The 22003-nt window shown below is 36.4% G+C and overlaps 2 protein-coding genes across 4 annotated transcripts in view; one reads left to right on the top strand and one right to left on the bottom strand.

The window, feature by feature from the left end:
* LOC139985593 (phosphatase and actin regulator 2) overlaps positions 1–22003 on the top strand; it is a 389376-nt gene that overhangs the window by 22653 nt on the left and 344720 nt on the right. Inside the window, exon 1 of one of the 3 annotated variants that reach the window (XM_072000145.2) lies at positions 19818–21749. The exons of the other annotated variants lie outside the window; for them this stretch is intronic. Within the exon in view, the coding sequence (XP_071856246.1) occupies positions 21716–21749 (34 nt within the window). The 5' untranslated portion in view covers positions 19818–21715. Of the gene's footprint in view, positions 1–19817; positions 21750–22003 lie in introns of those variants that run through there. 3 annotated transcript variants of the gene reach the window in all.
* LOC139985275 (uncharacterized) lies at positions 7806–10000 on the bottom strand. The gene is made up of 3 exons (XM_071999589.1): positions 9790–10000; positions 8879–9020; positions 7806–8491 (listed from the first exon to the last, which is right to left on the bottom strand). Exons 1-3 carry the CDS (start codon positions 9983–9985, stop codon positions 8473–8475), a joined length of 357 nt encoding a protein of 118 aa, XP_071855690.1. The 5' UTR covers positions 9986–10000; the 3' UTR covers positions 7806–8472.

Raw genomic sequence — 22003 nt, 5'->3', positions numbered from 1 at the left:
AGAAAAATATATTATTCTATCAAATATTTAACGTGTCGGAGTGTGATTTCGAAGACAACAAAATCTCACAACAACACAACGAAGAGTATCTAGTATCTATCTCGCAAAACTCGTACGATTGCTTTCATTGATCATCGCGATAGATTTGTAGAATGACGAAGCACGTATTAGAAATTACGACAGAATATCGTCAGTCCATCATACGCCACTCGATTAGTATTCCTCGGGCTAAATCTGTCGCGGTAAATCTACCTTCGAATTCCCATCGTAATTTCGAATCGAAGTGACTGGTTAAACGCGTCAGATTGCCGCAAACGGCATTCGAAGTTTAATTGCGCGAGCCGTGGCCGCTTCGGTCCGCGTCACGCATTTTCACGGAACGTCGCGAACACCGTTCCTTTGTTTCCGCCGAACTTGGTTATTTTCTATCGGGGTAGACACTTATCGATTCAACGACCCTCGCTTCACGCTAACTTCCACCAACGTTCGAGCTTTTATTACGAGTTTGATGCAGACTTTGATTTCCCGCGTGACGAAAAAAGATTTAAGAGTTAAAAGATGAATCCGTGGAATATGAACAAATCCTCTTTTCGTCTTAGTTTTCCATTCGTCTGACCATAGCAATGGACGATTTTCCCTGTCGAAGCATCCAGAGATGGAGTAAAATCCGAATCTCATTCCTCTGCATAATTTCGTCCTCCATTCTTTAGCTATTTTGTATTGAAATATTTCTTTCTAGACTTAAAACGATATTAATATAAAGAATTTCACGAAACTATGCTTCTTTCCCCGCGATCTTTATACGAGCAATTCACAAGTCAAACTTGAACTCCTAACTTTCTGAAATTTTTTAAAATTTTATTGCCAAAGAACTTGATCCATACTTATCTTGTATTATAATTTCATCAATGTTTCCTACTTTTATTTTGTCGGGTTAACCGATTTGACGACGCATATGCTGCAAGCTACTATCATTGAACGACTTATCGATTCTACCACTCACATTCATCGTCGGAATACCTCAATAGTCACTCCATCATAATCGCTTCATGATACAAAGGCGAGCACGTATTCCACACGTGTTTCGAATTGAATCGAACAAGCTCATTCATTGAACTCTGAAAATCCCGGAAGTCATAGCTGATGCTTAACCTTCGGGAAGACTCGTTCGCGTGAAACTTTTTTAATATTTCGAAATTTTCACGACGTCTGCTCAGGGTAGGGTTTTTTTGTAATTAACTGATTAAACGAAGGGGCGCTACGTTATCCGTGGATTTGACGAAAAAAAGCAATTAGCTGCTCGTTCGATCAGTCGACGAAGGTGAAGCACGTTTTTTTGTCGGGACGAAAGTTACGTAGTCGCCCCAATTGAAGGTCGTTCGTTCTCGGATTGGAAACGTAGGGAAACTGCGGACGCCTTATCGAGCCAACGACTTAATTTTCATGACGGGCGTCTGTGTTATTTCGCGAGCACACGAGGGATTCGTCTTCCTTCCGTGCTGACGAGAAATTTAGCTCGCATCCGCGGGACGTGACACGCGTTCAACATTATGGGAACGTGTTCTCTGGAGAATTTCATTAAACCGGACTCTGGAATCGGCGACCGTGAAACGTTGATTTACGTTTGACGCCTCGTTGCGATACGGTGACTTCAAACGCACCTCCACTAACGATCATCATTCCTTTCAGGTGTTCATTACGGCTTTTTCGTGTTTCCTCGAGATTATTTGCTGAGCGTTAAATTTTATTTTCGCCCGTTAACGTTCAGATTTATCTTAAATTTATTATTCAAAAATATACAAATATTTTTGCATCTTAAACGTCCATAATTTCTTTCAGATGCATATTATTATATATGCATATGCTTTCTCGTATTTTCTCAAGATTATTCGTCAAGCACTCAATTTTATTTCAATCTTTAAACGTTCAAGTTCTCTTCAAACCCATCATTTCAATACAAATCTGTTTGCATATATTCAAACTGCTACTTTTAGGAGTTTATTATACCTTTTTAGTGTTTTTCATAATTATTTTCCGATTGCAATGCGGTCCACTATTTTGTTCAACAATCTAATTTCTTCCAAGAATTTATAAATTTGTCGTCTGTCGTTGAAATATGAACAACTATCTACAAATAATGTTCTGTAAATCTGTAGAGAAGCTTCTTAAGAAAACCGTGGAAGAGTGAACCGATCGGCGATGCTCGCGTGTTTCACGTGCTTACACGTACTGGTCGCTTCAACCTGCCCTTATGTGTCGTAAGCAGAAGTATCAAGGTGCTACTTTTTTCTTTTTCCAGTTTTTATAGAATACTTCACCGTAGGAAATTGAAGTCAATAATTAATCTTATTTCACCTTGAATCACAAAACAAAACATCTTCACAAGCTGATTTTCTTACTAATGGTAACAAAAACGAAGTTAGCGGAGGAACGAAACGAAACGAATCTTAAGCTAGGGGTTCCACATCATCGGATGCAGCAGCAAATTAGCAGGTTCGTGTCGTGGCGGCGAGGCTAACCGAAGAGAGGATTAATCCGATTTGCATTTAATCAGTACGCGAGCCGTGCGTTGAATATTCAAAACACACATTGAAGGGTTTCGCTGGATCGTCGAGTTGTTGCATTAGGCGGTTCGCTGCTATACATTTGTCTTTCTTCATGGCCTATATATCGTGTTTTTATTCCGTTGTAAAAATATAAAACACGGTAATAATTTCTTCTTAGAAAAAGAAATTAATCATAATGAGTTATTATCGTTGTAAGTTACTGTTTCCGTGGAAAAAATTGGTTAGTTGACAAATCAAATAAAATTCTAGCCCTGCATTTATTTTCTCCAAATTTGTATTTTTATTGCGAACAGTTTTAAAAATTTGACTTAATAAGAGATCTTATAATGTAATAGAGACACGTTATAATGTAATTTTAATTAATTAGTAAATATTTTAGAAGTATGACTTTGAAGTGTGTTTGCCTATATGAGTCAGTTGAGAAACAAAATAATCAACTACATCTTATGATTTCTAAAAAAAAAAAAAAAATAAACTGTCTAAGATTTACAAATTTTCAGAAAGACTGATGGCTTACATTTGTATTGATAATGGAATCTATGATTTTGGTTTTCCTTGTCTAGAAGATGATATTAAAGATAATTATCGAACAGAATTGAAAAGTGGACAAAAAATATTGAAACCTAATGTTTGAAAATGGGAGAAGAACAATGTTTGGCGCCAATCCCTCGTTTGTTGAATGGTTAACACGTTACATAGGAATCACGAGATATCTCGTGTTTCTACCTTATTGCTTGCAGGTGGATCATGAGATATCTCGTGTTTCATTGTCGATGAATATTCATTATTCAGCATCGAGTAACACAACAGCTTAATTTTTGAGCAAATTTGCCTTGCTTAATCGTGCTATAAATGTTGATCACGTTCCGTGTTGGATACGAACATATCGCTCATTATTTTTACACGCGTTATATAAATTATAGGATAAATGATTCTTGTTATGGGTCATTAATAATTACCATTCTATAGATTATTTTCTAAATAATAATATCCTTTCTGTATTGAAAAGAGCTGGTAAAATATAGAACCACGTTTATTCTATTTATATAACACGCACTTCTTTTTATAAAAGGTAACTGTATAAGTGCAATACAGTTTTTATTGAAAAGTTTGTACAATGTGTATCTAATTCCATTCACAGATGAGATTAAAAAGCGTAAAGTTTTATTCGTTGAAATTAAAATGGAAAATGAAAAGTGTGAATTTGACGAATTATCCGCACCGCGCGAGGGAATGCAAAACATTAGTTTCCATTAAATTGACGTGAAAATGGCGTTCCCACATCCGAGTGTTCCATTATTAATTTTCATTCTGTTCCTTTTTCCTGTACAACGTATTTACTTTATGAGTGATATTAGCGAAACGCTGCAAAATGAGAATAAAGACACGATACTTCTGTGAAAATGCTGGTTGTTTCCTGAGTAACTATAAAACGCAACAGATACAAATATTTGACGTTTAATTAAGCGATCGAGGGGAATGTTTTAAAATTCATGCCAACACAAACGAACGCTATATGAAAAGAAACGGATGATCAGGGTAAATATAAAATGTTAAATAGAATAAGTTGTCTCAACTTTCGACCACAATGATTAAGATAATAACTTTCAAATCCTTTTATTTATCTGTCGCCTATCCAGTGATGATGTAGGTTCCTTTACTCTAAATTGGCATTTTTGGGTCGCAGGTAACCGTATCAGTTTGAATTAGATTTAAGTTATCCAATTCTTAGTTTATATCCGAAAGTGGGTCAAAATAAAGATGTCACGTTCGTAACAAATTCGAACTAAATATTCCAAAATTACGTGACGTAACCCATGTCTAACCCAAACCGTGACAGTCGTCTATGTCCGCAAGGTACACATTGAAACTGAGAGAACGACGTAGAAAGAGCATTACGTAAAAGCTCACATCTTCCTCGATAAGAAAAAAAAAAAAAAAGGAAAAGATATTTCTATCTCTGTTAGCGAATCGTTAATGATACGAGGAAAGAATCGACACAAATGTTTGGAATTGCAGCGAAAGCAACGTGGCGCGCGTTGTTTCCGTCGAAACGAGAACGAGAGTGCGACACGATGAAAAGTGTGACACTCTCGACGCTCGGAGAAACAGATCCAGGAAACGAAGAGCAAAGGAAAGAAAGAGACAAAAACTGGTCGCGCGTGTCGAGGCTGGAGTTATAATCTCACAGTGTCGTGAATGAGAGGCAAGGGATTAAAAGGGAAAAGCGGCCGGGCCGTTCGTTTACGCGGCATCCCGTTTCCACGTTTATGGACGAGCCTCTTCAAGAAAGCTCATCCTCTTAGCAACCTGTTAAATATTCACGAGAAGCGGCCGTTTGAGCGTGCGTTACCGAGTCGACGAGTTGCGGGACCTGCGAGACCCGAGCTGGTTCACCTGGCGTCGAGCTACGAGCCCCTTGAGAACCTGCCTGCTCTTCCTTCTCCTTTTCCTTTGCCTATCTACCTTGCCAACCAGACAAAAGGCTCGTTAAGATTTCCTCCTTGGAAATTACTGCGCGCCCGATTAAAAGGGCTGCTCGGTTTCATTAAACCTTCAACTATCACTGCTTGTTTATGCGTCTGGTCTGTGGCTCACGTTCCACACAATTGTCGCGCGAATCTCGTTTCTTCGAGAAACAGAAACGGTTTTTCTTCACAGTTGAACTGCAGCTTGTAACTGCAGGTTGTAAAGGTGAATAAATAAATAAATAATGGATATTGGAATTTATGAAGACGTGTTGTTGTTTTTAGAATGTGATTACGAATGGTTGATCTGGTTTTAACATGTATTTTCGGTTTGAAAAAGATGACGAGGAATACGAGAATGTTTCTGAAGTGTAGTTTGAATTCATATGAGTTTTCATTGGGTCCATGATGATGTTCTTGCAGGACGAAAGTTTTAATTATATTTTTATAATACATATTAGTAATTGTATTTTGTTAAAACAAATTCTACAATTGTTTGAAAAATACGTTCTTACACTTACGAAGATACACGTACGTAAAACATACGAATAATAATAAACGTAATAATACGATAACGTATACTACGCTCGGACAAGATGAATTCAATATTCCAGCCTCTCAAACGACGTTGATCACTAATTAATTCACTCTAGGCAAATTCATGAATATTGTCGGAGAACCGTCGATAATGATGAGCATTGTTCAGTTGATGGAATCAATAATCTGTTTACTAATGAACAATAACTATATTATACAATATGTTATGCTTGAATAAATATCATATTCCATCATTAAAGGCAGCTACGATTAAAACATATTTTAGATAAATTTTTGCTCTCCTCAGTTTCTTAACAAAATACGTTTCCAAGCACATTAGTATGAAGCAACACGATCCACGGATAGCTATGTATTATCAAAGTTCCGAAAGTATAGGATCACTATGTATTCCGCAAAATTTAAAAATTTGAAAGAAACTTAGCCTAAATTATAGTTACATGGTTTTATGGTTTCCTTCGTCGGAAATGTACGAAACTAAGGGAAATTATTTATAGAAATTATTCATATCGTTAGAACATTGTTTCTTCGATCATGGTGTTTGTGCAATTCAACTAACTCTATAGAAAAAAAATCAAGAGTCCTCAAATCCGAGGAATATGATAATAAAACTTACTATCATTTACTATCATCTAAATTGCTATTATTCAAATAGACATCACTGATTCTCGAATTCAGAAGATGCCAATTTCCTTTATCGAATGTCGCTTCACGATCGTCTCTTGAATTTTCCAACTCTGCAAATTCCCGTAGGGTTTTCTCTTGCAGTCTGAATCCAACAGCGAAAACCTGTCGCCATAATTCTGCATCACTCGGTTCCGATTCCCTTGAGCACGGAACGAGTCTCTCTCGTACGTAAGATGCAGAGAGCCGGGCAAAGAATTCGGAATAGGGTCGCCATAATCGTGGTAATCGACGTAATCGCCTCTTCTTTTGTGCAGCTTGTTCCATGAAGCATCGAAACGATACATCAGGCCACTGTACCAGGATTTCAGGAGCTCTGGAATTATCGAGACGAATTTTTCTCTACTACGCTCCACTTGGAGCCTTAGAGACGGGCCTTAACCTTTTTATCGCCTCTCCTTCTCGAAATGAGTTTTAAGGATACTCTAGACTCTAAAGTACCTTTAGGGTAGCTTTTTACGTACTGGGTTATGATCTCTGTGACTTCTGCATAGTGTATTTTATCGCGGTAGCTCTTTTCGAGATTTTTTTCCAGCTATAATGACTTATACAGAGGCGTTTTAAGACTTTTATGGTTACGATTGATAAAAACTGTGGGAGCTTTCATAAACTTCCCTTAGGGTTAATGTTTCGAGTAATTGTTAGACATGGTTCTGTTCGATTCTGCAGTACTCGATTTATTTTCAATAATTTGCAAACATATATTTGTTGGAGATGAAAGGACATCGGGGTCTTTCTTTTGGAATGTTTGGGAAGGTCCCCGATACTTTAGTTCAGACTTTTTATCATAGTTGCATTTAAATAATAAAACTGAGAAATAGTTGTTTATGATTTAATCTGAGTATGGCTGCCCGAGATTAATGACAGTGGGCTTAGGCTCGAAGTGACATAATGGGTCGCTGAATGTAGCCACGGTCACGGGTGGGACGTGTATCCAACAGAGGTATGGAGTAATTGAATAGCTCTGCTTAAAAACAAAGATTGATCCGAGGGGTACAGAGAGGTACGGAGAGGAGTATATAAGGGCAGTTCCACTTGAACTGACATTCAGTCAGATAAGTTTTACTTGTACTGTGGACAAGTACGTTGAGTCACACCCGAATCGTGGATCAGTGAGTTGAGTTCGACTTAGACTGTGGAAGAAATCGCATTCGTCATCCCGTTGACCGTGAATTCGTTATCGAGTCTAAGATCATTGCCATTCTCATCCCGAGTATCTAATTACCACGGTTACTTGTCAAATTCTATCATAATCATAATTGTACTAGTAAATATCTTCGCTCTCGCATAACAATGTCTAATCCAAAGAAAGATTCATTACACACCCTAATCCCAATGATAAGCCGACATATATTTATAAATCTAAAGAGTCGTTCGAAATCAAGAAATTAACAGAAATAGACTAGTCGTGTTCTTCTCAAGCGCTCTTCGTATATTAAATTATAAACTTTTTTTAAACGTCCTTGTATCGTAAATATAACAATTTTATTAACTTAATAACTTGCTTATTGCTAATAATGCTTATTAACTTAATAAACACTTAACACTATGTTGTTAGTATTACGAAACAAATAATAATCGCTGGATATGAGATCACGGATTCCACACATAGTTTCGACGACAAAATTAGTAGCGGTGGGATTAAAATTGGATTGCTCATTGTATCCTCTGTCGTCGCTAAATAAATCTACCGATATTTCGGAGTACTCTTGATGTCTTATATAGAATTGCTGTCAGTGGCCTAGCGTACGTAAATATTTGCCTGCTATTTAGCGATCGACGATTCTTTTGATCGATTGCTTTGCGTATCTTTCAACCAAGGACTATATGGGTTTCCATCAATCTTGAACATCGAATGTAGTTTAATTTACGAAAGAGTGATTCATGTCTGTTTTGTTTGGTATTATTTGATGTACAATTCAGAAGCACGTGATGCGCGAGAAATATTAATTGAACGATTAAATGTTAATTGGTCAATACGAAAATACAAAATTCTGTTAAACAAGACTATCTGTACGTATTAGTGACTTATTATTAATTTGCGGTGACAGTTTCGTCGTTCTCGATGATAGCCCGGTAATTTACGAATTATGATATTAATTTAACGTGAAAATTAATATAAATTTATGATGCATTCTACGTTATCATGCGGCGATTACAACTGATTCGAAGAAGAGATCGAATCGATCGGAAGATTTTTAGCGGCCCCATCCAGCTCTGCAACAAGAAACATTTTAATTAAAAATATTACATATACGTTATCCTACGATGTTTTATTATTTTTTCTATAAAATTAAATAATATATGTACAGGTATATCGTATCGTGAGTAACATTTCATATATGTACGTTCGCCAAAAAAACATTAATTGTCAATTTAACGCAGTTGCTTAATAAATAAAATTAATTAAACTCCTATAAATATAACTTGATTGATTTCTAGGAAAAAGAATAATTGATTACAATTTATTTATTCGATGTTTCTAATTTTACGTTTTCAATAATGTTCCTAATATCTCGCTTTTCTATATTTTTCAATTTTTACATTCGATCAATGTAGTTTCTACCGCAGTCCTTAATTAACAACAAAATCTTGTTAACTTACCCCACATTAGCATACGATAGAGTAGATGGTTTCCTATCGGTATTATCACCATAATAATCGTCTTGGTCATAAAAGGGCCTGCCCAACCAAAATATGTTTGGATAACGTATGGTATCTTTCGGTACAAGTACTTCGTCATCATCTGCACGTCGAAGGGAGAAATTAAATTATTAACATTTTACCGTTATTTTACAATGTTCACAAGCATTCACTGTTATTTTCCAGAAAATGATGTTTTACGTTTATTTGTTATCAAAAACTTCATTATATGTTTTTAGTTTATGAAAACGTATCGCGGGAGAAAATAAGTTTATAGTCTAAATAACTTGAATAACGTAAAGAACACAGCAAGTGCCAAGAAACAAGCTTTTCAGGAGAAGAAGAAAGCTTATACGTTAATGTAGTCCAAATTCACGAAAAGAAGAAATGTATCTGTGGAAAATCCTGTATTCGCCAGCACTTAGCTATAAGGAAAACTTAATGTTCCATTGATTTAGACAGATGGCATAGACAACAGCCAAGAAACAATCAATTAATTTTTGCGAGTGCTTATATTTTTCTCTATAGAGGCGAGGTTGTGACACCATATTCTACTACTATTAATAACTATTTGGAAAAAGAAATTCCATTGAAATTCCATACTGCGGTATTCTCATCTCTCTAATAAAGAATGGAAATTTTTCAATTGTCGCACGTGTAGTGTTTTCTACGAGCACTCTTAAATTATGGAACTAAAGAAATGACATCTTCAGGTCTTGAAGTACGCGATTAGTTGCAAATTCTTAAAATTTTGAGACACTCGAAATTACACTGCTACAATTTTCAGTCAGCCACGCGCCAGAATTTGATTTAATATTTAACAATATATAAATAATAAATAATTAATCATTACAGTTTCAGCTTGAACTCACAACTTTCTTGTTGAGGAAACGGTCTCGCGTCGACGATTACAATCGCCAAACAGATGATCCAGAAGAGTAGCACACCTTTCTTCATGTTACTGGTTTGGAAAACAAGCTCAGACGAAATCGGAGTCGAGTCTTTGTCTGATTCGCGATGGTCTGATCCGCTCTTATATACCACCGAGAATCTCATGCACCATGACATAGTGATCTGTTTGTTCCGTAACAAAGAAGTTGTTAATTCGCATTTGAAAACGCATCGAGGATGACGAATACTGCTAATGAAAAAAGCAATCTCGAAGGGGCGACGTGGAAGCTGTTGATTCGTTCTTCGTTGCGCGTTTATATGAAAACAGTTGAGATTTCTAGATGAAACGTGTAAAATGTTTCACAAATGTGTTTACTTATTGTTCGCTTACATTTCAGGGTATTGTGTTTCATCGGAAAATAGTTCGATGAACGAAGCGTTGTTTCGAGAAAAAAAAGATGAAGTCATTGTGCTCCTTTCCAGAGAAAAAATTCTGCTAATAATTTACATTTGTTGTTTGGTAATTTTTTATATTTGTTTATTCGGGTATATTTAGAGGATCAGTAATGTACCTGGTATTGAAATTTTATGATTGATATTATAATTTGATATCATTATCGAAGAATAATCTTCTCTTAGTATGTGTGCTTGAAGATATATTTTCTTGGGATTAAAATATGAAGGATGCGTAGAACCTTGAAAATCATACGACTCTTATCGTTTATAAAACAATTTCTAAGATAATTTTATATTAAGAAATATCTATTGTATCAGGAAATAATTGCACCGTATTGGGAAAAGGAGAAAGAAAAATTTTAACCGTTTAAAAAATTCAAAGTATGTGAAACATAAAATATAGAGGTGATAATGAAATACGTAGTTATGTTCAAAGTTGACACTACTCACACACGGAACGTATTCTTCATATACATACACATACATACAATATAATCGACATTTTCAATTCTCGTGATTATTCCGCAAATTATTAACAGGTTAACGTAATCGGTAGTTAATAAACTCTTATCATATTAATGGTTAAATACCTTATCTCGATACAACTTGGTTGTTTAGTATCGTTCCGTAAATTAATGCCAAATCTCATTAGATACCATTATCGTTACCAAATTAGTGTAATTTTCTACTTAGGCACACGCACTCCATTATCATCTACGCTCGTCCGGCCGATAACTAAACCCTCTCCTCGACGTGCCTTCCTGATAACGGCCACATGTAATTAGTTTCGGTAATTATCAGCAAGTTGCACGAACTCATGGGCGAAATTAGCAAATTGTAGTATCTATTTGTAAAACAACACTTGTTTTTAGATGTTCAAATGTATTCGAAGACATAAACTACGTATCTGAAAGTAAAATCTACGAAGCAACTAATCGTAATTATACAAATATTTTTTAAATAGAATATTAAGCTTAATTGGAATTAATTTTCAAATTAAGCTTCTTTAACCATCTCACAGTTTTCTAATTTTTTATCATTTTCTATGTAAGCTGTTTCACTAAAAAATATTCGCAAATCTGAGAAAAACAAACCTCTGATATAGAATCGAAAGGAGAAATTTCGTGTGCTAACGATTTAATACATATGCTCGTGATATGTAAAAGAATAGATTCCGTTTGATTTAATTTTTTATTTTAAGCATTGATCTTCACGAACTTAAATTGTTATAATATTTATATCTATCTACCTATACCTGTTTTCTTCAAAACAGGAAAAGTTTCCTGTCAAAATAGGATCATATTGGAGCGAAAATGATCCGAAAACTACAAAATTGTTAATATACTATTTAATTAATATATTCATGAAATATTTATTTAGTAGTTAGACATTTTTCTGCACATTTCGATCGCGTTGAAATATCATCTGATCGATCAAATTGTTAATCGTTCCACTTACGTCTCTTTAATGCGGACTGTTTCAAGATCAGCGAGCATATCTTACGTACGAATAATAATTCGAGTAATTCGGTTGTTGAAAATTCGATTTACCGCAACAGTATCGTCTGAAAGGAAACTTAGACGTTGTATCGTTTAAACGCACCAAGGCAATGCCTTGGTACTAGTAACCCCATAGAAACTTGCGAAATACTTGTTCAATAAAAGTTGCCATCACGGCTGTTGTTAAGTCCCATATCCGATTACAATTGTTGAGAAGGTCTTAGGGCTTTGCGGCACCCGTACTTTATACTACTAATGCAATTTCACAGGAAGAACAATAGGATCAATGGAAAGTTCGGGTTATCCGATTGACGGAACTCTCCAGTTAATTGAAGTGCTAGCGCCAACAAGGAAATTGAACATAACGCAGTTTCTTGCAGAAGACGCGATTATTATTTTCAACGGAAACTCTCGATCGTCGTGATAATACTCTTTTAATTTTGTCTGAGCCGCACTGAACTTGTAAATATACTCGAGCTGTTCATCAATGAACAAATCAAACGAATTCATCATTGCAAACATTGGACAGTACGTCAAAATTTGATTTAGAAAGTCAACTGGCAGATCCGCAGATTTAATCTGAAAAATCATGAGTCTTGGAAAGCTAAGAATATCAGTAATTCTATTCTTTTCCGTTGCGTCATGGGCAACTAGGTTTAAGGATATGTAGAAACAGTCATCGACAGGATTTGATTTTTCAGACCATTGAATACTTCAAAAATTGTGATGGGTATTGAAAATAGATTAAATCCGGAATTGTAAAGCTTTTAACAATCTCCTAAAATTTCAAAAACTTTCTACAAAACTATTCAAATCACATTGTTCGAATGCTCAAGCACCTACTCAGCAAAGAAAGTAAAGGTATACAGCATAGAAGTGCTTACTCTGGAATTTCCTAATCATAGAAATCCTTACACTCAAATTATCATAAACCCTACCATTACCATAGTTTCCTGTAATATCAAGCTACCCTTTGTCGAGAAAATTCATCTGTACGACGTCCAGGATTGCAGTAGCTAAAAATATTCTTTTGAGTTGGGGGGATATTTTTAAAGATAACTTTAGACATTAAAGCAACGAAAGCAGTTTGTATACGAATATTCCGGTTGAAGTTTATCCTTCGACTTACAAACGATTGATTTTACGCTAGAAATATCTAGTGGTATTAACATACATTTTGTGACATCCTGTATAAGCACACGAAGCTGCACCATCCATGTTTCTATAACGTAATATCACGTTGAAGAGTTTCATCGGTATATCATAAAAACTGGATGCCTCTCTAAACAGGTAAACCTTAGTCACGAAGCTACCCAGAATGGTTGAGTGGCGATGCTTCGTTAATCGATTATCGTTATTAGGTTACCGGCGACGAGCAGCTGGAGAAGTGGTTACGAACCAAGCTCAGCTTTGTCTCGTGCATGGAAAGCTCGTGCATCGGTGGTTGGTTTGGCTCGCGAGGCGAGCTTTTCGCCCGCGCGATTGTTTCGCGCAGAACGGAAAACATCGCGTCACGAGCCGACACGGTGAATGGACGAACGTTCATTGAATAGTTAAGATCTGCTGGCGCGCTTCCGCCGCTAACGACGACGCGTGTTTCGCGCGTGCTTTGTTGTTTCGTCAGGTTCGTCGCCGGCTCTCTTATTTTTCCACCGTGAAAATCGACGTGCTGGTGACGTGGAACACCTCGAGTGTGTTGTGTGCAAGCGATTTTCCGTTAATAGGGAGAGTGATGTAAATTCAGAGGCTTTATATAGACTTTTTTTTTGTATTTTTGTGGTATCTTTATGAAATATTGAACGAGTAGGTATGTAGATTGTTTGGATAGATTAGGGAAGGAATGTAAATGTTAAAGTTGAGATACTAAAATATTGACTGTTATATGTCTTATACACTGTTGACTGTAAATATTGAGACACCTGTTGATTACATTCGGAAGACTCTAATTTTTTGTAGTGAAAACTTTAATTGGTATTTTACATGAAACTTTATGTAAAACTGGAACTTTTACACATAAACGTTGCGTGGAACTTACGTAAACTGCAAATATTTATGTATGTAGAAAAAGTGTAAAAATGTACATAATGCTCATAAAGCGTAAAAACATATAAAATATTCAAAGTGAAACGTTCAATATGATATTTAGTGGGAGGAACAAATATCTAAATCTCTGTATGAATTGCATTTTTCTAGTTATACAGAAATATTTATAGTTTATAAAAGTTTATGAAATTGCATCTACAAATAAATATCTTCAGTCTAATTATAAGATGTGTATAATGCGGATGAAATAATAGATTTATATCAAACTACCTAGAGAATGAAAGCCCCTGAAAGTAAGCAGATGTCCTAACATTTATGACTGGCAGTGTACGTTAAATAACCGAAGTGTTTTGTAAGGAAGCGTATTAATAACTCTATTTAATAGTATTTTTACGGACTTTAGAGTGGAATATTATAATATGTAGCTAATTTGAAGAGGAATTGCACGAGTAGACTTTGAATGCAGTAGTTTGTAATTAAATTAATTAGGAAAAATATTTCTAGTAGAATATCGCGTGGAATTTTGAGTAAGAATTTGCACAATTTATCGAAGATAATGCAAAAATAATTTAATTAAAAGAGTCTGGTTCTTATCAAATCATCTTTATACATATACCTACTTACATGTATATTTATAAGTAAATAAATTTACTTTTCATGTTCATGACGTGTAACGTGTAACGCGCTTAAGAAATTCAATTTTTATTTCGTCAGATTATTTTTTGGTTAGCAATGGAAGTTTTTCAAAAAAAAAAAAAAAAGTGAAAGATAGGAAAGATAGCCTTGCTGAAATAGATAAAACAATAGTTCCAATCAATTCGAGTTCTCGCGCAGTAGTATCCTACATCCAACGAAAATATTTTTTAAACGGGGTATCGGAAAACTACCGCAGGTTTTGAAAAACGCAACGTAGAGAGAAGGAATAAAAAAACATAAATACAAAAAGTAAATAGGTGTATAAAAGTGTAAAAAGTAATAGCAAAAAGTGAATAGAAATACAAAGAAGATCGAAGAAAGTATACGAAAATGGTAGAAAAAAATTCAAAAAGCTAGACAAGGCGGATAAAAAGAATTCTAAAGTAAACAAATTATAACGATCATTGAGGAACTAAAGATCTTTAAGATATTCGTCGAACATACGTGAAACGTATCCGAAATGTTTCAAAGCGATAAAACTGTGCTAAAATTTCAAAGAAATTTGACGTTGTTCACCCAGTTTACTCATCCTACAAAAACAATCCAAAATTATTGGTGATCCGATTAGCCCGGTTAGCGAAATAATTGGCCGGGAAACAACGGATCCATTATGTATCCGTACAGAAACATCGGCAAGCATTGTGCAGTAATTATCCCGAATTACGTAGCGTATTTAGTTTCCGTCGATCCACGTCGCCGTCAGAAATTACTCGACGCGGCAGTTGTCGTGCTGAACACACGTGTTATTTGATCCAATGATGTCCGTGGGCTGGGCTAGCGTAATCATCGTGAGAGCCGCTATTGTGCCGGATAGTTGGCTGATACATTGCAAAGATTATTGCCCTTGGCACACATTCGTATCTCGTTCTACAAATTTGACCTGCCTATATATATTCTCGTTCAACTCACCTCTACATAATCACCGAACTTTATTCAACAAGATATAAAATGAACAAACATTGCAAAATGTATAACAGTGAAACTATGTTTTGGGTTGATTAGATTCTTCTTTCAAGAAAATTACAATATAATTTAACCTGAAATTTATTTCTTCTTATTGGATTGCGACGTGAGTAATTGCCATTATTCATATTGCAAATTCTCTTTCTCGAGACTCAAGTTACAAAATCACATCATCTTAGATGTATTTTTCGTTATTGTAGTCGCTGTTCGAAACATTTCGGGACTACTGCCAACGATTTTATTATATTATTGGGTTGACAACTAAGCGATTGCGGATTTTGTCAATACCACCTAATGACAAAATCATGCGATGCATGATCCATGCAAACAACGAAATATTGCATGCAAACATTATTAGTTCAAGGAAACTGACACATAAAGCCTTGTTTTTCAACTTCTAGTAACTAGGATCTTATCAGTCTAGAATGTCTCGTTTTTCATGGAATCATAAATGAAGGAAAATTTAAAACCAGTCAACATCTTTTCCCAAACATTTTCCTTCCGGTAATTCAGTTTTCCTTGTCAGAATTTTCAAATAAATGAGGAGTTTGCAAATTTTAAGTGATTGCGGATTTTGTCAATATCACCTAATGACAAACCCGCAATCACTTAGTTGTCAAACCAATATGTTGTATGAGCTATCTAAGTAAAGAGAAGTGAAAAAATCCTAAAAACTTAATTTCGAAGATTTCATGAGAGTTATTAACCCTTTCGCTTCGGCAGTCCAGTCCGCCGAAGTACTGTCACTAAACGGTGACAGATCAGTTCGTGGATGTCGCCTATAAACGACGCTTGTACCCACAGGTCATCTCGCGGGCGCCGCCTATAAGCGGCACCCGGAGTGAAAGGGTTAAAAGAGATACAGATACAAATAGTAGATACAAAGATCAAAGTGCCATGAGAAATGGTAATATCGTACCTTTGTAATGCGCAAAAGCTTTATGAATCTTCACGGATCGATACAACGAAGCGTTGTGTGGTGCACAAAGGTCTCCATATTCCTAGAGTGTTCATACTTAACTCAAAAGCGGATCCATGCACATCATTATCAAGGAACGCGATCACGCGCGTTTCAGGGTAAAGAAAAAAACGAAGAGATTACGTCGCACGATAAATCTACTCGCGTGTCTATCAGCTATAGATGCTAGCTCGATTCTCCCTAAACTAGCCCATTGTCAGCGCCTCCATAATTTCTCCTACTCGTACAGTCTATAGCAGTTTCTCTTTTCTTCGCTCTTCTTACTCGCTGTATAAAAGAAAGGAATATCTTCTTACTCGTACGTCTTTGACTTCGAGTCCGATTACGTTTCGTGAAAGAAGCTGCTCTACGATTTTCTGATCACTTCAGGGATTCGAAGGAGTCTCCGAGTACTTTGACCTCTAATACCCTTTCATCGACTTCACGGATCTTGTGTAGTTAGTTTCAAGCCTGGTTTCCAACGTGGGCATAATTTCCTCGTTATTTTTTCGCTTTAAATCTTTATACATACATTTTCCTCATTTTTCGTTTTAATCGGAAGAGCTACTAATTTTCTAGAATTAACAGAGAATTCGAAGTTCTGTCTTGAACCAGACGAAATATTCTAATTTGCCTCTGGAAGATGTTTGCGTACACTTGCAGGCAAAGGTGGATTTTCTGGTCGGATTCTCACTTTTGCATATCTTGCACGCGATGCAAATATGCCACAACGAAATACTGCAAACATTATTAGTTCAAGGAAACTGACACATAAAGCCTTGTTTTTCAACTTCTAGTAACTAGGATCTTATCAGTCTAGAATGTCTCATTTTTCGTGGAATCATAAATGAGGGAAAATTTCAAACTAGTCAACATCTTTTTCCAAACATTTTCCTTCCGGTAATTTAGTTTTCCTTGTCAGAATTTTCAAATAAATGAGGAGAGTTTGCAAATTTTGATACCGAAACAGTAAAATTCTTATCTTTTAAGTAGTAATTTCCAAACATTCTAAAAACACAATTTTACATAAAAAATAAAGTTCTGTTTTATCGAGGCTATTAACGTTTTAAGTGAACATTTCCCTGTTTCTTCGTTCTGTTCGTAAGAAGGTAATTTGATTGTTTGAATTACTATTTAAAGACATCCTGGTTATTCTTATAGGAAAGTCCGTTCACTTTTCCTCACTCGAGAATGCAATACGTTTTGCGTTTTAAGTCTGTGCATAAATAAAATTTACGCGTTTAAGTAAAGCTTGTATAACACGTTAAACATGTTGGTCCAATGTATTCGTCACTCATGTGCGTAAGAAGTGTGCAAAACTGATAATAATGCTCTAATTGAAATATTTGTCATGTTTATCGCTAACTACGACGACATTCAACTATTTATAATATTATAATAGCTAAGGAGAGTTGATGTGTTTGTTTATTTCGAACATTATTTATCAACGATGTTACGATACCAGATATGTACTTGACATTTTAATTGATTGATATTTTTCAATATCTTATTTTTGTAAAATTCCAACAATTAATTAATATAAATCGATTGTGGCAGATATATAATTATCGAGGAATCGTATTTGATATTCTATATCAATTCAAACACGAACTGATTTCTATTGTTATCTGCCTCTGTCGTATTATGGACGGAAGAGGCGCGCATTAAAATTGATTAGTAATTACGTATTACAGGTGTGTTCAGCTATGCAACGCGTTTAGTATGACAAATAAAGCGTTATTAGACACGATGCGATTATGAATTAATTTCGAAAGTGCCACAGTTCCTGTACCACCGAGCTTTTGTCGCAATTAATTTGAACAGCTAAGATGTGCAATTATCGCGCGTTACTTGCTGAAACTGAAACAGTTACGGGGAACATGCATGACATTTGCATAATTTCACGATTCACCGTGCATTTAAAGAATATTGCATTACGTTTGAACCTAAGAATACCCACAGGAACCGGTTTCCTCTGACACAGAATGAGTTACAAGCGGTATGTGTTGTGTTTACGACAGTGAAATTTATGTCATCGGTTTAATTCGCTAATGTCGTTATAATAAACAATTCCGTCAATTTCAAATGATCCTACGAGTTATTAGTTCAATCGTTGGTAGTTCAACCTCCACTTTTTAATTTAATTCTTCGGTTGTAAATCGATCGATGAGTAATTCGGTTTAAAAAAAGTCCCCACAACTAACTATTTTTTCACACGTTGTCCCAGTCAGAATTATTATTAAACACACACACACCGAATACGACAATATCTAATACGTTGAATTCCCTGTATTAAAGTAACAGATAAAATATGTCATTTCTAATTTGATGTCAGCCCATGTGAAAGAAGAAAACATGTTCTGAACCGGCATAGTACTGAAGAAGTTGCAATATTTTGGGATCAGGCGTTGACGAACCAATTGAATCTTGCTCAATAAGCAGTCTCTTAAAGCCCTCTTTTCTTCGTGACAACTTCAGCATTTCCAATATGATCGTGGTCTTAATTTTCCAGATCTACAGTTATACACTTTTAAGAAATTACGTGATTCTTCGTAAAAGCGTCATCAACATAGTCTCATTGTAGCGTTAATAAAATTTCAGAAAGTTCCCTTCAACGCACATAATATATTTATATACAAAGTGTCTCGCAGTTTGGTGTACAAATATTTTGCCAACGTGTTCCGTAGCTAAAGATAAGATGAAAATATAATGTAGCGGAAAGTCTATAAATGCTTCGTTAGAAAGTTATGACGAAAACATGAAATGTGTCAGACATATATATCAATACTCTTTATTTTAGTTTAATACAAAATTAGACAAGATAATGTTCGTGATACGTGTTGATATAAGACACTCGCATATGTTTACGGTTTTTATACATAGTTCTATTATATTGGTATGTGAAGAAATTAGACGAAATTGTCAGGGATTTCGACCTACAATAAATTCAATAACACATCGACATCAAGTTAGACACAAGTTTCATATTTCGTTAGAACTTCTTAATAGAGATTTTAGTTTCATTTTTACCTACGCAATACACTGGCAAAGTTTGTACACTAAACAACGGGACATCTTGTATATTCCACATAATATGTTCTATAGTAAGTCTTTGAATATTTTCGTCAGCCAGTGTACGCAATCCTTCCATTTCGTTAATTGCGAAATGATACGAAATCTCATGAAAACGATATGAAATTCGTATGGACACGCGATGAAATGTCTCGGTTGGATCGATCAGCACGATCGAGATCCCATGACCTTCCTCCCCGCGATAGTCTGCAAGTACCAAGCCTATTTGCGTCAGTTCAGTCCCTATAGATTGTGCATCGATACCAGTCTATTCTCAGCTTGGTACGAGCACGACACACCATGTCGCGCGCTCACTGCCAATCAAGTGCCGCTCTGTTGGCCACAAAGGTGCTTTCCTATCGTTGTGTGAAGCGGATAGTTCACGATGGCTCCGGTGTGTTGGTATAATTGAAGTGACGGAAGCCCGGCAAGGTGTGGTGGCCACGTTCTTGCACGATGTAAACAGCTCGACCAGGTCGAGCTCCAGTGCACCGGATACCGTTGACGAAGACGGCCGTACGTGGTTTTGCCACTCGACATTCTTCCACGAGTTACGCTAGTTAATGGCGCGACGCCTCTTCTCGATGTCGTAGTCAATGGATCGTTCGCTATTGCTCATCGACTTCGTCAACCTTCAGACTCTTCGTATTCTTCTATCTTCATTTTTCCATATTTTTCACTGTCACGTATGTTTAGATGTTTTTGATCAATTTTGTCGAATCTCTTTAATTGAATTATTTATCGAAGATTCCTTTTATGCGAAGCTTTCTTTCGTGACCATATGAAAGATTGGTGACAACACAGTGATGCGAAAAAGTGAACGTAAAGGTTAAAAGACAGATAAGACAAAGAGCGACGCTCAACGACTGTTTCCGTCTAAAAGACGTAGCGTCGTTTCGTCGAAAACGTAGAATAATCAACGTGGAGTGATTAAATCGAGAGACTGCTAAGTACATTAAATTGACGTAATAACGCGAAACATCGGTCTCCGAGGTGTGATTACACTTGCGGTGGACAATTTGCGATATCATGCTGCGTTAGTTAAATATATTGGATTAGCTGTACTCCGTGAATCGATGGAAGATGTATCGTCACGCGATACGGTTCAAGTGCATCGTCGAGGAAAACAAACAGGGAAATCATATCTGCTACCAATAAGAGAAAAGTTCTAATCTTTCAATTTCTCCTGGCTTATATAGTGTAAGGTAACATTCATAGTGTAATAGACTGACAGTGTGAAAGTAGACACGCACGGAGATCGTAATGTGGTGGTTGGTTGATTAATTACTAATCGCGTTCTAAATTGAGTTCGTACGAGCTATCGTTGATTAAAGAAGCTTGTTTAAATACTGTTCCTACCCTCGTATCGCGGTAACGAATGTGTTTTTCACGTGTGGACTGCTCATTAACCAGTTCACGAAGTCTGCGACTCGGAGACAACACAGGCGAAACACTGATTAACTGGTCACCTCTGTGGTACAACTAGATTGATTGCACCGAAACTCTGGTTCCAGGCCATTTCAGCTGACCGTCGAACGTCTGGCGATTAAAAGTGCTCACGTGTGAAACCGCATGGTTTGTCACGAGACGACGATCGAACGCGAGGAAACAAAGGACAGGCGGTCGTTTACTGGCGCAGCGACTCGTGAAAAAGATTTCTCTTTGTCCTATGAGTCAGGCGAATCGTAGAATCTGAAGAGGCGTCTCGATGTTGCTCTCGAACCTGGGCTGGATGAAAGAGTATGTTCATCGATCGACTCGGAGACCTTCGATAAAATCTTCTTCTGCGAGACGTCCTTACCTCTCTCTCGGCCTTATTGCTTGAAACGCAGCTTTAGAGATAGTCCAGGTCGACCCGTCGTCGGCTCGCGAGTACACGACGCGCAATAAAATCGCTGCATGCAAATCCATGCCGCTGCTAGTCTTCGTGGGATCGTTTCGTGAATATTCAACAGGACTCGGTGAAACGGGCCATTGATTGAACAAAGAACTTCCGTGTGGAAAGTGACGAACGGTATCGCGACGATGAGGAACGACTTAACGGGGAACCTTTCGGCCCGGCCTTATTACTTCGCATGACGCCGCATACAGTTCGATCGCGTCATCATGAACCTTGTTTTCGCCAGCCTGTTCCAGTACCGGTGAATACCGGTGAATTGTTTCGGGATACTCGTTGATCTATTGTCGCTACATCGTGGAACATCGCCGGTGCTTGATGAGATGAGCTTGTTGCGATTCGGGCCTTTCAAAGATGGTATGTAATTTTTCATCAAGTTTTCCATCAGGTTTTGTTAGCAAGATTTTATCCCTTGATTATGAAATTGAAATTAATGAGATTTCAATCGAATTGCTCGTTCTTGTCTCTGTACCAAATGAAGCAAACGAAATTTTAAAAGTTTCTTAAATGTGAAGAACATACTAGTGTGACTAGTGAGAATAATCTGTTGTCATTAAATAATATACTTTCTTTTAATTGTGTTATTTATATATATTGCATAGACTTTTATA

The sequence above is a fragment of the Bombus fervidus genome, chromosome 3 (genome assembly GCF_041682495.2).
Source record: "Bombus fervidus isolate BK054 chromosome 3, iyBomFerv1, whole genome shotgun sequence".
Classification (NCBI taxonomy): domain Eukaryota; kingdom Metazoa; phylum Arthropoda; class Insecta; order Hymenoptera; family Apidae; genus Bombus; species Bombus fervidus.
Note: the sequence above shows the minus strand (reverse complement) of the source record. Positions and strands in the feature narration are given on the sequence as shown.